The sequence below is a fragment of the Bufo bufo genome, chromosome 6 (assembly GCF_905171765.1).
Source record: "Bufo bufo chromosome 6, aBufBuf1.1, whole genome shotgun sequence".
In the NCBI taxonomy this organism is placed as follows: Eukaryota; Metazoa; Chordata; class Amphibia; order Anura; family Bufonidae; genus Bufo; species Bufo bufo.
In genome coordinates, this window is record NC_053394.1 from 295,384,189 (window position 1) to 295,400,111 (window position 15,923).

Here is a 15,923-nt window from a genome sequence, read left to right on the forward strand (position 1 = left end):
CCACCCCCCTTTTCTCTGAACGTCATTTCTCAACTCTTTGACTTTGTAAGCCAAAGAGATGAATGCCCGATTGTACTGCTAGGAGATTTTAATGATGTCATGGATCGTGGATTGGACAGGATCTCTTCGAGACGTCAGAGCAGTACGGGAACAGGAGAAACATTGTTATTATTTAACGTATGCCAAGAAATGGTGCTAATAGATATTTGGCGACACCTATATGGCAATGTAAAAGCATACTCCTGCTATAGTCGTTCCTGTACTGCCCTATCCAGGATAGATCTTGCCTTTAAAACAGCTAATTTTATTGATAGGATTGTCCGTATGAAATATGAGTCACATACGATCTCGGACCACTCTCCAATTCTCCTAGCAATAAAAAAACGGGAAGATGTTAGGAGATCTCACATTTTCAGACTCAATCCTCATTGGCTTAATATAATTCAAGAGCAGGTAGAAATAAGGAGTGAGCTGGAATTCTGCCCACATACATTATATTTGGGACGCTTTAAAAGCTTTTGTCCGAGGCATTCTCTACTCCAGAATTCAAAAAGCTAAAGTTTCTTACGCTGAAAAAGGAGATCTCTCTTGAACAGCGAGTACATTCTTTGCAGGGGATAATAGCCACGGACCAAAGCGCAAATGTACAGCAGAACTTACTCAAAGCTAGAGAGGAATATAATCGTCATCTCCAAGATAAGTGCCAACAAAACATCTTCTTCTCAGGTCAAAAACAGTTTTGCGAGGCAGGAAAGCCAGCGAGATTGCTAGCCTCCCTGATTCAAAATCAGCAAACTGCCACTATAATTAAAAGTATTAGATCCCCCAAAGGAAAGATATGTACAGACATGGCAGATATTAAACAAGAATTTGTGAAATACTTTGCTACTTTATACAAATCAGACTTAAATGGGCGACATGTCAATCATAAATTATACCTGGACAAAATCAATCTCCCCTTTCTCTCTCAGGAAGATAGAACTCTGCTAGAGACTCCTATCCAACTTTCAGAATTGGAAGAAGCACTGAGATCAACTAGAGGTAACTCTGCCCCTGGGGCTGATGGCCTCCATTTTGAACTATATCGGTGGTATAGTGATGTGCTCTTACCTCACTTACTGCAGTTATTAAATATGTCTTGGAATGAGGGCTGCCTACCCCCTTCAATGTCTGAAGCTATCATTACCTTAGTTTTAAAAAAGGGAAAGAATGAACTGGATATGGGGTCATATAGACCCATCTCCCTACTCAACACTGATTATAAAATTGGTGCAAAAGTGCTTGCTAATAGACTCAAGAGGATAATAGCTAAGATAATTAATCCTGACCAAACGGGATTTATACCGAGGCGTTCAGCCCAGACCAACATCCGTAGAACATTAATGAACGTCTATCTGGGAGAGGGAGAGGACCGCTCCATCCTGTCACTAGATGCTGCAAAGGCCTTTGACAGGGTGGAGTGGAACTTCCTATGGGAGGTGATGGACAGGATGAATTTTGGCCCTAATTTTGTCCAGTGGGTTAAGTTATTATATAAATCCCCCAAGGCAAGGATAAATGTGAATGACTCCTTATCGGATCCATTTGAACTTCAGCGGGGTACTAGACAGATGTCCCTTATCTCCTCTTTTATTTGCTATCTTTCTAGAGCCCCTTGCATGTCGAGTTAGACAGGATATTGATATTTTTGGTTTTGGAGGCCAGGACTTGCAGGACAAAATTAGACTCTATGCTGATGATGTTCTTATATATTTAAGGGATGGATATTTAGCTCTGCCCCACGTCATGAGGATAATAAATTAATTAGTTTTTTTCTCTGGATATGAAGTGAACTGGCAGAAATCTGCCCTATTACCGCTAAATATTGCCCCCCCCCAGTTAAAGTGGCTGTTGTCAGATGTCTAGTGTTAACCGACTCACTGGAATATCTGGGTGTTCGGATCGGTCCCTTGGTGAGAGACTATACCAAATTGAATATTATCCCATTGATAGACAAAATAAAATAAAAAGTACGTGTATGGCAAAAGTTGACGATGGGACAGGCAGACAGGATTGCCCTAATTAAAATGGTGCTTCTCCCACAGATGCTATATCAACTTGCTCCCTGCCCAATATATGGATTGAAGACGCGCATTTTAAAGTCCTGGAGAGATTGCTTAACAAATTAATTTGGGGCAGAAAAAGAGCACGTATTAAGCAGAATTACTTATGGCTAGCGTGGAGAATGGGGGCTTATCTTTTCCCTATCTGCGGTGCTATTACTTGGCTTCTCAAGTACAATGGTATCTTTGTGTACCCCTTCAATATATACCCCCAACTTATCAGAGATTACAAAGGAACTCAGCATGATATACAGTTGCAAGAAAAAGTATGTGAACCCTTTGGAATGATATGGATTTCCGCACAAATTGGTCATAAAATGTGATCTGATCTTCATCTAAGTCACAACAATAGACAATCACAGTCTGCCTAAACTAATAACACACAAAGAATTAAATGTTACCATGTTTTTATTGAACACATCATGTAAACATTCACAGTGCAGGTGGAAAAAGTATGTGAACCCCTAGACTAATGAAATCTCCAAAAGCGAATTGGAGTGAGGTGTCAGCCAACTGGAGTCCAATCAATGAGATGAGATTGGAGGTGTTGGTTACAGCTGCCCTGCCCTATAAAAAACACACACCAGTTCTGGGTTTGCTTTTCACAAGAAGCATTGCCTGATGTGAATGATGCCTCGCACAAAAGAGCTTTCAGAAGACCTACGATTAAGAATTGTTGACTTGCAAAAAGCTGGAAAGGGTTATAAAAGTATCTCCAAAAGCCTTGCTGTTCATCAGTCCACGGTAAGACAAATTGTCTATAAATGAGGAAAGTTCAGCACTGGTGCTACTCTCCCTAGGAGTGGCCGTCCTGTAAAGATGACTGCAAGAGCACAGCGCAAACTTCTCAATGAGTTGAAGAAGAATCCTAGAGTGTCAGCTAAAGACTTACAAAAGTCTCTGGCATATGCTAACATCCCTGTTAGCGAATCTACAATACGTAAAACACTAAACAAGAATGGATTTCATGGGAGGATACCACAGAGGAAGCCACTGCTGTCCAAAAAAAACATTGCTGCATGTTTACAGTTTGCGCAAGAGCACCTGGATGTTCCACAGCAGTACTGGCAAAATATGGACAGATGAAACCAAAGTTGAGTTGTTTGGAAGAAACACACAGCACTATGTGTGGAGAAAAAGAGGCACAGCACACCAACATCAAAACCTCATCCCAACTGTGAAGTATGGTGGTGGGGGCATAATGGTTTGGGGCTGCTGCGTCAGGGCCTGGACGGATTGCTATCATCGAAGGAAAAATGAATTCCCAAGTTTATCATGACATTTTGCAGGAGAACTTAAGGCCATCTGTCCACCAGCTGAAGCTCAACAGGGAGTCCTTTCATCTACCTACATATCATACCAAGTATCTACTTGCATCCATTTCGCTGAGCACCACGCTAACCTGTCCAACTGCTGGGCCGTTGGTTTGCGACATTCGGCAGCAGGGGGTATATGTGAGGTGAGAGCAGCAGTGCCGCTGATTCCCTACCTTTCTATCCTTGTATAATACATATCAAGATGGGAGTTGCAACAGGACAACGACCCAAAGCATAAAAGTAAACCAACAACAGAATGGCTTAAACAGAAGAAAATACGCCTTCTAGAGTGGCCCAGTCAGAGTCCTGACCTCAACCCGATTGAGATGCTGTGGCATGACCTCAAGAAAGCGATTCACACCAGACATCCCAAGAATATTGCTGAACTGAAACAGTTCTGTAAAGAGGAATGGTCAAGAATTACTCCTGACCGTTGTGCACGTCTGATCTGCAACTGCAGGAAACGTTTGGTTGAAGTTATTGCTGCCAAAGGAGGTTCAACCAGTAATTAAATCCAAGGGTTCACATACTTTTTCCACCTGCACTGTGAATGCTTACATGGTGTGTTCAATAAAAACATGGTAACATTTAATTCTTTGTGTGTTATTAGTTTAAGCAGACTGTGATTGTCTAGTGTTGTGACTTAGATGAAGATCAGATCACATTTTATGACCAATTTGTGCAGAAATCCATATCATTCCAAAGGGTTCACATACTTTTTATTGCAACTGTATTTAGTATTCTAGAAACTGGATATATGGGAGAAAAGGGGAAAAAATGTATTATATCACACTCTATGCAACTTGTCTGGAAATCACTTAAAGCAATCTTGGGAATCACTCATACACTTAATTTTACCCCTTTATGGTATAATGTGAACCTTAGTGAATTTAATAAGATTGATGATATTAAATTCTGGGAAAGGAAGGGAATAATTAGGGTTGAGCAAATGATACACAATGGTGATATTAGGACTTTAGTGGACATATTTGGCCACAGAGATGTTAATATATTAGATAAGTATAAATATTTTCAGGTTAAACACACTTTTATGTGCACTAAAGATAAAGAGTTTTTTACAATCAAACCACATGACTTCATGGATTGGTGTTTTAACTCATATCAGAATAGTATGTCTATTTCACTAATTTATAGTAAATTGAGAATGGAAATGGGTAAAATTAATACGTTTAGAAGTGAAGCGAAATGGGGTCAAGATATAGGGAATAATAAAACACTAAAATTGGATGCAATATACAGAAATATTAGGAAAACTTCCATATCTGGGAATCACAGGTTAATTCAGTTTAGAATGTGGCAGTTGGCATTGGTCACCACAGAGGGGCAACTTCTAGGGAGGTTTTTGGTTTTACTGGGGTATATTGTGCTTCACTGTGGTATTTGCTTCTTCAGGAGCAGTATATTGTGCTGCACTGAGCCAAATTAAAAATTGCAGCACAATATACTTCTCCCTCTATTTTATTTCTGGCCCCGCCTACTTGAGTTGACCCTGCCGACTCATGTTGGCCCCACCTTCTGTCAATCTGGGCCTGCCTACAACACTGGGCCAGTTTTAGTTTTTTCCAGGGCCACTTTAAATTTCCAATCCGCCCCTGGGAAGGACATACTGCAAATGCAAGGGGACATTAAGAGTGGGCATGGAGGTTGCAAGGACAGATATACCAGAACTTGGAAGCACCTGATGTTGATTGTCTACATTGTATGAGCCTACGCTATGTGGAGATATCTCGATGCTGCCTGCAGAGCCATCTTCATCACTGCCATCTAGACATAGTTAGATTGAACGATTCTTTATGCAAGGTCTGATCCCCTTAAATAACATTAATGCATGAAATGATGTCATACATGGAACAGCACGTAAGCTGAAAAAAAGATGACTATCTGCTTGGAGACCAGTCGCCGTTACAGATATCTAGGAGAGGATTATGAGAAGCCCACAGGAAATTGATACAAAAATTATCCCAGTAGGTGCACATCAGCAGAACAATATGCCGATGTGTACTGAAAGCACTTTACCTGAAACCATACCAAGTATCGGTAGCTCAAGAGTTAAAGGACATGGTACATACACAGTAATGTGGGTTGTATTGCATTTACTAGATATGATCATAGATGGACATTTGGACTTGTTGCAATACATTGTGTCTGAAGTGTGGTTCCATCTAACCGAGTAGAATAGGTCCTGGCACAGTAAATTCATGCGAGCTCTACCAACAGCCACTTCATGATACAAAAATCAGTGGGGGTGAGACTTGGTGACTATGTTGCATGCGTCCCTGTTCCAAATTAATGCGGTATTCACAGAAGAATGGTGCACGAAAGTTTGTTGTCTCAGTGCTCCAGACTAAAATAAATAACCAGGAGCCATTGGCTCCTAAACTGAAAAATTTAGGAGCCAAATAAAATTTTTACAAAAAGGGAGATCTATGGCACACCAGAAGATTCTTTTTCAAGCGATGCTTTAATACATATTTGTGCAATTACATCATTTTGTGTTTAATTTCCATCTAGAGTATGTAGCAACATATGGGGCCATAAAAGAAAGTCCCAATGTTTCGGTCGAGTAGCGACCTTTATCGAGGGATCTGAAAGGAATAAGAAGAGCATATGTAGGATATCTGAGTTCACAAAATGTGTGCCATAGATCTTCCTTTTTGTAACGGATTGACTCTTCTCCTTTATGAGCACCCACCACTAGAGGGTGTGCAGATGTCATTCCTTTCTAAAATTAAATCTTTAGTCGCCAAATTTTAAATGCACTAAATTATAATAAAAAAAATGGACTTGGCGGAGAAGATGAGACGCAGGTTACAGTAGTGAGCCAGCACTACATATAGGAAAATACAGCACCATATACCTCTTACATTCAGTGACATCTTCTGTTTTGTAGACCCTCTCTTTCCTCTTCTCCTCCATTTGACCCAGACCACCATGACAAATTCTTTCAGCCGCATTTTGTCTCTACAGAGTTTGTTACACAGACAAATTAGATTTGTCAATTTTTCCATCAACCTCCCGATCCTGGTCAGCCTGCTGCCACTTCCAATACTGTGCCCATTGTGCTCTCAATGCCCCAGGTACTATACTGCTAAAACAAATAGTGACCCCAGTAGAAAAAAATGTCCCTATAGTGTCTACAGCTATTATAAATGCTCCATAGAGTGCCCCCAGTAATAATAATAAAACTCTAGATTGTGCTCCAGGTGATAATTCCTGTATAGTGTCCCCAAAAATAATGTCCCCTAATATGTCCCTGTAATAGAAATGCCTCTACAGTGCCTCCCCAATAGTAATTTCCCCTCATACTGCCCCACAGTAGTAATTTTCCCTACATGGCCCCAACATAATAACTTCCTCCCTCACTGCCCCCACAATAGTAACTTCCCTCCTCACTGCCTGACAGTAGTAATATGCCCCACACTGCCTGCACATATTAATTCTCCCACACTGCCTCCACAGTAGTAATATGCCCCAAAGTTGTAATTCCCCCTGCATATTGTGAAGACATTGAGTGCCGCGGTCTTCTCTCCATCTTATGATCTCTTGGAACTCGACGGGCTAGGGTTCAACACTATGGGCACCGCCACGGATTGGATCTAGTAAAAGTAAATTTGTAAGTGGAGCTGTCTCTCCCTCAAACTATTTTTGTTATAATGCCTGTGATTGGCCGCAGTGGTCACAGGACCCAGCCGCTTACCGTTCCTGCATGGACCAGAAGTGACTGGAAATGGAACAGCGGTGCGACCACGGACAGTCTTCTTTTTTATGTTGGATGAAAGATTTATCACTCAAAGAAAGGTACTTTGTAGACAAAAAAGATCTGCTCATTCCTACGAAATGATCATTCATCAGTGTACATGGTGACCTTAACATTTTTTTTTCTGCATTGTCTTTCCAGGTTCCAGCTGTTCTGCAATATTTAATTTTTCCATATCTCATTCAATAGGAAAACCAGAGCTTTCACTGCACATTATCCATGTGCATCCATTCATTTATGAAGTATGTAATGTTAGAGGAGATGAAAGAAGGAAATTATCTGATTATGGTGCTTAGTAACAGCCAGGAGGCAAATACGAGACTGCAAGTCTTGTTCACTCTTATAATCCGAATATAACTGAAGAATTTCAAGACTAGATTCGGGATCAGTACATACCCATCCCTGAAGTTCCCTGCTGTTGTCCCTTAGCCAGCTAAAAAATCAGGAAAATCCATTATAGTACAGCTGGAGGTTTTTAAAGCAGCCATGTATGGTGTATATGTGGAGGTCTCCCTCCAGTGGCTCTTCAGATGTGGATGCAGAGAGTTGTAGCTGTGCCCCTTCCGAATGCCACACATTGGATATGTCCAATAAAGAGTATTGTTCTGCTATGTACAGGATTTTGAGAAACGTCCCATGCCTCAAACTTTCCTTATGAAGGTCATCTTATTTCTCAAATCAGTATATACAGTTCTCAGAATCACTGAATAACTCTCCCAAAGAACAAAAGCATTGGGGAATTGAAATCCAACCTGCTTGATCCTTATCTGAGATACATCTAATGAGTATGGCCAGAATAAGCTGGTCCTATAGCCATGGTCCAAGTCCAGTATGAACATTTATGTGGTCATTTATTTAGACGCCGGTCTTAATGACTCTGTGATGGCCTCTACATAACTTAGGCGCATCTACCGCCAGACTAAATCTATGCCAGCTCCCTTGCTGGCGTAGATTTAGATAATTTTCTACTCCTAAAACAGGTGTAGAAAATGATACATAAGAAGGGCTGGTATTTCTCAGCAATATAATTGAATCTAGGAAAATTCTTCAGCTTTGCACTCATGGAAAGTATGTTATTTCATTTGGAACCAAAATGGTTTCCCTCAGTTTAGTTTCCATTTGTTAGAAGGGTCTCCTGATGAAATGCTATTGCTTGGACCCCAATGATTAGCTGTACTCTGCAGGGGAACCTGGCAGCAACTGCTCAAATCCCCTTCACCACCTCCGAAGGAGAAATTAAGCAATACATGGTGATAAAACTCAATAGGCTAATCATGTAATGAACGTACGTGTGAAGTCCACCACAGAAATATAGGTACCGTTTGTAGTCTCGTTCTGCTCTGGCAGTGATGGATATCCTACCCATCTCCCTATCATTAACTCAGAACTGAATTTTGCTGTTGCATTTTCAGGGCAATGGTAGGCTATTTAACTTCCCTTAAGCCCTTTACAATCAAAATGTTACTGCATAGGTGACAATCTTGTCCATGTATATAAGTCCATTAGAAGTGCACCTACACTTTAGACACATACTGCAGGTATTCTGCACTGAATCAGTGATGTGGGTGGACTGATCCTTCTAAAAAGTTCAATGAGATGTCATTGTGTGATATGTAACTACATGAATCCACCCTGCCTAAATTATAGGTTTGTGAAGATAAACAATAGAAAAAAAACATCAACTGTGAAAGTTATGTGTCAACTGTATCCAAGAAGGAAAATAATGCAGAGTGTAATCAATTCATTATTGGTATTTCACTTCTGGCAGACACGTAATGACTAATAGGTTCTGAAAGGTAACACCCATTGAAAAGTATTTATAAGGAGACTAGTAGGGTTCAGGACATACTCCTGCAGCACTAGAACAGGCTGTATTAGTGACTAATATATTGGTTTGAGATCATCTGCCACTGGTAGACATGGCTTATCAGTCTTCATCAACTTCTTACAGGGCATCAACTGGGTCTGTAGCCGGTGGAAGGGGAGTTGGCTCAAGGAATTCTGTTTCTTTTTCTAAATATGGTTCCAGTGCAGCAGGGGGAAATTTTGGTGGAAATGCAGGTTGCTACCAGGGTACAGATTTTGGTTCTGGCAACTTAGGTGCTGGTTTTGATGGTGGCTATGGTGGTGCAGCAGGAGTTGGTTTTGGTGGTGCAGCAGATGCTGGGTATGGTAGCGGAGTTGGCTTTAGTGGTGGTGCTGGCTATGGTGGTGGTGCTGGCTATGGTGGTGGTGCTGGCTATGGTGGTGGTGCTGGCTATGGTGGTGGTGCTGGCTTCGGTGGTGGTGCTAGCTTCGGTGGTGGAGCTGGCTTTGGTGGTGGCTTTAACCAAGGTGGATTTGGAGAGGGTCTTCTTTCTGGCAATGAGAAGATGACAATGCAGAACCTAAATGACCGTTTGGCAAACTATCTGGACAAAGTGCGTGCCTTGGAAGATTCTAATGCAGAACTGGAGAAGAAGATTCGGGAATGGTATGAGAAGCAGAGTCCCGTTAAAAAGGAAGCAGACTATAGCCAATACTATAAGATAATCGAAGATCTTCGTGCTAAGGTAAGGCTCCAGTTCAATTCAAAATATCTAGTCCTTGTAGATGTTACACAGTTGTATTTTTCTGCTTTATGTACAATGTATTAATTATATCCAGATAACCAACTTCACACTATACATCCTACACTTTGTCAGCCTAGGGCTACATTTAGCCTCCTGAATATGGGTAACTGCAGATTAAGTCATTGTGCATCATCTACACAGCAGGTATCCCTGGTATCATGAGCTATGTGTCAATGCTACAAGTATATAACAGAAATGAAGTTCAAATACTGCCTAAACTGTTAATATTAATAGGATATAAACAAGAGTTCACACCTCTGTAGATATTAGCTACAGACAGTCTGTAACAAGATGAAACACAGACTAATTTGGCAGACAAGATTTCGTACCTTCCAAGAGTAATAAGACTCTTGGGAAACCATGCCTTGAGGGCATCGGTATCAAACACACCTTGTTACAATGCGTTGTGAGAGCATTGTACATCTAAAATTCAACTCAAACTGAAAATTGGACTGTTGTCCTTGTTCACACCAGCAATCTCATAGAGCATAAGTGACCCTTGGATCAATATGATCCTTACTAGGTTGCTTGAGTTACAATGTTTGAGGAAAGGTGGACTTCGCAGGTTCCCAACACTAAGTCAAGGGTATGGGGCTAGATTCTTGGTCTCTATAGGTCCAATAAGAGCCACAGGATTGTTACTTACATTGTTAGAGTTATCTTAACACTTCATTGATTAGGAGAGAACAAAAGATCTGAGGGTAAATGTACAAGGATGTAGCTGGGGCAGGCTTATGGAGTATTTTTCCTAGGTTCTTGATGCCCAGGGGTCGATAACAAGACAGTCCTAACTCGACCAGGTTATTTAGATAGAGGGCTAGGGTACTGAACCTTTGACCTAAATAAAGGAACTTCTAACTATGACTTGTCTACAGCTTCCATGTACTCACCCAGCATAGTCACGTTATGTATCCTGGGTACCAAGGGTTACATGTTCTTCAAATACTCTTTATAAATGTATCAGTAAATATCATGAAATATTAGACCAGGCTTCAGGCTTTCTGATAACGTAGCACAAAATCAGACCGATCATGTGACAACCCATTAAACATTTCCTAAAGGCAGTATAGCAGTTACAGGCAATCTACAGGATAAACTAGCACCCTGAGAATTTAATGTTTCCAAGAAAAATCATAACATTCCTGTGATTTTACTGTTTATTTGTTTTTGAAACACATATTTATTACTGCTTCCATTGCATGCAATTATGGAATATATATTTGTTGGTTGTCCTATCAAAAATTACCAGCATAACCCAGGAATAATCATATAAGGCTTTCAAGAGACTGTTATAAATGATAACATATCTGATTGGGTCAGGTATGGGTATGCTGCCTGCTGAAACGATGTCTTCTAACGTAACTACATGCATTTAAGTCATGCTCTTATTTATTTCATTTACAACCTCAACAATGTTACACCAGTGATACAATATGGGTAGCATAACCAAATGATACAACAAATATTCTCAAAATTATTGTATGATAACTCTACAGATCCTTGCTGCCAATATTGATAATAACAAAGTGATCTTGGCCATCGACAACACAAGACTTACTATTGATGACTTCAGGATCAAGTAAGTATTGGTCATGTATTCCTTACCAATTTAGATAGCTTTGGGTTCAAAGTATATGGGGCTCAATAGCAAAGTTCCAGAATTGCACACAATCAGGGGTTTGGATTCAGCAGTGTCAGACATCTTAAGTTCATAGCTTTTTTTCTGATATAGTAGAAAACTAGTAGTAGTTACATATACCTGTACTCAGTCTCTAAAATGCATGTTTGTTTGCAGATATGAGAACGAGCTGGCTCTCCGCCAGAGCGTGGAAGCTGATATCAATGGTCTCCGCAGGGTTCTCGATGAACTCACCTTAGCCAAGGCTGACCTTGAGAGCCAGATTGAAAGCTTAACTGAAGAACTGGCCTACCTGAAGAAGAACCATGAGGAGGTGAGATATCAAGACTTTTGTAAATGATTATGGATTCCAGTAGACCAAATTATGGAATTTATCGAATTATGTTATAGGAGATGAAGGGACTGCAAGGCCAAGTCAGTGGAAATGTCAATGTGGAGATGAACGCTGCTCCTGGTATTGATCTGAGCAAGGTCCTGGCTGACATGAGAGCTGATTATGAAAAATTGGCTAACAAATATCAAAAAGAAGCTGAAGATAGGTTCCTGGCCCAGGTGAGTTTGGAGAACTGTAAAGCCAATCTGAATTGTATGGTGAACTGGTTTAAAGGGCTTTTACATGACCTGGTCCAAACTGTATGGGGGCTACTATGATTTTTTGGTCTTCATGTTGTTTGCATATTACCTGTTTAACAGAGAGATGTGCTGCTGAAAACTATGATTTTAAGGCTCACGTAAAACATGCGAATAGCCGACAGAATAGTTGTTGGCTGATAGCTGCCATGTTACAAGGGCCAATTGATTGGGAATGACAGTTCTTTTGAACTATGGTTCAGCCTATTATTGCCCTATTTAAATGGGCCTAAATTGAAGAATAATCACTTTAATTCCATAGCAGTTGTATATCTTGCTTTTTGTTCTCTGCAGGCAGCAACTTTTTAAAATATTTTATTTGAATCTCTATGTTTATCCCATAGCTGTCAGGTCACTAATAAATTTCTTTTACGTTATTGTATGTTTTAGACCAAGGAACTGCAAGTACAAGTTGTCACCGGAAGTCAAGAAGTCCAAACCTCTAAATCAGAAATCACAAACCTCAAACACACTCTACAGAGTCTAGAGATAGAGTTGCAGTCTCAACTCAGTATGGTAAGTGAACAGAGCCATAGGTACAATTGACTATGGTGAAGACATGAATACAGCCCATGCCTACTAATGGTAAAATACACCAATAGAGGTGCAGAGGTAGTGTTCACTCTAGGCCCTGGAACCTGAAAAAGTTTAATGGCCCCTTCTGCCACATAAGACACCATTATTATAAAAAAAAGCACCTTATAGGTTAAGGGTACTATTATAGATTTTGAATTGGGGCCCAGGAGCTTCATTTTATGCTTCTGTAATATCTAACATAGAAAGCAGACATGCTGCCACTCCATGGACACTGTGGGACTGCTGGAGATAGCTTCATAGTTATCCCTGGCAGACTCATAGAGATGAATAGAGCAGTAGCTTGTGCAAAGTGCGGCCTTCCCCCAGGGCCCTACTTTATCGCATCCCAGGTGTAGGAAATGCAGAGTGGTACAGTGTGGCCTAAAATGTCTCTTTATGTCACGGTGCTCCTACCTGGATATGGCTGGACCCCAGGCTTTGTCTCCTAAGCAATAAATAGGGGGAATAATTGAGGGATTTTTTAAAAATAACTTGAGTCCAGACCTTAAGATGAAGTTCAATGGCAGCTTTACTTAATAAACGTTTCTCCAAACAGTTTCAGGCTTTGTCTTGGTTCCAGCAGGCTTTAGCATTAAACTGGCAGGCAAACTCTGCTATGTCTCTGTTTCTCTCTGACTCTGCTGTACTGACAGGCTGGCTGTATAACTCAGCTTCTTCTGTATGCTGCACTTCTTCTCTGTAGTGTGACTTTAGGTTATGCCAGGAAACTTTCCTCCTGGCTCCTGAAGCTTCAAGCTTTGGTCTCCATGGCCAGCAGAGATTAAGGTGCTCTGGCTGGTATGGGCATGGCCAGCAGAGCTTAAGGTACTCTGGCTGGCATGGGCACATCCAACAGAGATGTGCCCCTGTACACCGTTCCCCTGTCTATCGATAAGCTACACTAACTCTAACTGGTCCCCACCCTTCCTGCAGGAAGTAGGACAAGCCCACTTCTCTCCAGAGGGGGGTTAGAATAGAATGGTAAGTTCCATTCTATCTAACTACAGCTCTGCTGTGTTTGCTGCCGCCTGCTGGTGAAACAGGCACATGATATGAACATAGTTGCAAACAGACTAGGAATGCACAGTGTATAGGACCCAGACAACAATACATAAGATGACATTTTGTTAGACCAATAAAGATAGTAGCAAGGTGCAGAAGTGGTAACACCACTCTGGGGTGTTACACATGTCCGCCACTTCATTCAAATGCTGCTCTAGTGAATGGCAGGAGCCTGAGCAGGTGGACCCCCGCTGACCAGACACTGTGAATAATAGGGAATACGTTGTTGTAATGGGGCAACCCCTTTATATGTTACTTATCATGGGCTAGCGATTAACTGTTAAGGGCTGCCGTTCAGATATAGATGTGAAGGGCAGATTTCATCTACAAAAACATAAAAATAGAAGAGGTCAAAGGACAGGTTGCAGAAATGGTGGAGGGTAATTTGTATAGCCTGGAGGAAAGAAAGGAAGGTGGGATAGAATCTAAACTTTTACATCATTCTTAGCAGTCCCACGCTATTTTTGCTGTAGATCAAGGTAGTCAGGAAAGAACACTTGTTCCTCCGACAGCTATTTAATGGCCAGACTTAGGCCAGGTGTGGAAAGTTACTGTTTAATCATAAATGGAAGCAGCAGGGACTCCATATTCTACAAGTAGACCTTTTAAGAACACTGTACTGGTTAATGTATACAATGTGATCCTCAAAAGGCATTGCCATTATAAAACTGTATTCTGTTTGCCTGGAATTCCCATAATAAACCGCCTTTCTCGTGCAGAAAGCAGCTCTAGAGTCCTCCTTGGCAGAAACAGAAGGACGCTACTGCGCACAGTTGTCACAACTCCAGGAAGTCATAGCCAAGGTCCAGTGTGAGCTTCAAGAGATCAGGAGCCAACTGGAACTTCAGAGCAGTGAATACAAGATGCTATTAGATGTGAAGACTCGCCTGGAACAAGAGATTGCCAAATACAGAGAGCTGCTGGATGGACAAGACAGCAAGTGAGTCCTGCAATGACCTATTTCCAGGTCATTGATCTTTTATTATATACTGGCCACCATATTTGGGGTCTGCATTGAAAACATGGGGCACCACCAATCAGAAGGCCACAGTCAGTGCATGGTCATATGTGCATAATAATACTACATTATAGTTTCTTTACTTCAATTTAGATACAGAGAGATGCTACCATTATGCCAGTAACTAACTGGTTGGATACATCTATAATAGAACCAGCTACAGTAAATGCACAACTAAAACAAACAATAGCAATCTATAAGGCAATAGAGCAGGAAGGGCAATTTTGGCCTCACCTGATAATTTTAGCCATTCCATTTGAACTTATGCTCTTCTGCCTGATCACCAACCAATCCTCATCAAGCATTTTCCTATCTATGAAGATATCCCATACACCTTAAGCTGGCCATATACTTTAAGTGTATGTTGAACCCACCAATTTTGGCTGAACCAGCCAATCATCTAATGTGTATGGGGGTCCCCCCTGGGGCACATGTCTGGGAGACCAGAAGAGGGCATGTTGGATTTCAGCTGCCCATCCTCTTGTTGTCGGCGAGATGATCCATTGCCTCTTCGAACTTAGAACATATTCTTGCTCAGAAGAACCAAGTAGGTATGTGAATGAAGATATCAAGAGTGATAGATCTGGGCTCATTGCATGTGTATGGCCAGACTGACCTTGTAGTCTCCGAAACTCTAGCGATTTTATATATAGGTAATATATGTTAAAGGATGTTGTATATTTTACATGTACATTATGGTAACTATATGTCTGTTTTCCAGGATTCCTGTAACTGGTGGAATTTCCTCAACTACAAGCACTACCACTACATGTAAATATCTTTACACTTTATAGCTAACAAGGTGGGGGGCAGTCTAAAAAAAAAATTATAATTGGTCTGGAAATTTCCCTAGGAACAGCACCACTCTTGTCCATGGGCTGTGTTGTTGAGTTGCAATACGGCACACAGACCCTGGACAGGAGTGGTACAGTTCCTGGAAGCAGAAAACCCCCTTAGTCCAGTCTAAACTTTCCTTTTTTCTATGAGAAAAGGTAAGGTTAGAATATATAGCACAAAGATTTTTCACATAAAGGCTCTGTGTTTAATATTGAGCAGTTATGATAGGGGTGCCCATGCAGTAGAAGACATTCTAAAGCAAAAAATAAAAATGAAGCCTCCACTGTATTAGGTCATGGTACTATACACCCCTCCCCTCCAAGAACCGTATTGCCCATGTTTGCCCCTCACCC

At 41.1% G+C, this 15,923-nt stretch overlaps 1 protein-coding gene and 1 long non-coding RNA gene across 9 annotated transcripts in view; one reads left to right on the forward strand and one right to left on the reverse strand.

Moving 5' to 3' along the window:
- The window catches only part of LOC121004381 (keratin, type I cytoskeletal 13-like), a 90,149-nt gene that overhangs the window by 10,894 nt on the left and 63,332 nt on the right, over positions 1-15,923 (forward strand). For 2 of the 8 annotated variants that reach the window (XM_040436574.1, XM_040436575.1), the window contains exons 2-7: positions 9,148-9,748; positions 11,305-11,387; positions 11,604-11,760; positions 11,838-11,999; positions 12,468-12,593; positions 14,435-14,655. In XM_040436574.1, the coding sequence (XP_040292508.1) occupies positions 9,148-9,748; positions 11,305-11,387; positions 11,604-11,760; positions 11,838-11,999; positions 12,468-12,593; positions 14,435-14,655 (1,350 nt within the window). Of the gene's footprint in view, positions 1-6,673; positions 7,520-9,147; positions 9,749-11,304; positions 11,388-11,603; positions 11,761-11,837; positions 12,000-12,467; positions 12,594-14,434; positions 14,656-15,454; positions 15,505-15,923 lie in introns of those variants that run through there. The other 6 variants (XM_040436571.1, XM_040436570.1, XM_040436569.1 and 3 more) reach the window with 5 other exon arrangements.
- LOC121004391 overlaps positions 1-15,923 on the reverse strand; it is a 28,142-nt gene that overhangs the window by 9,399 nt on the left and 2,820 nt on the right. The window lies entirely within an intron of this gene.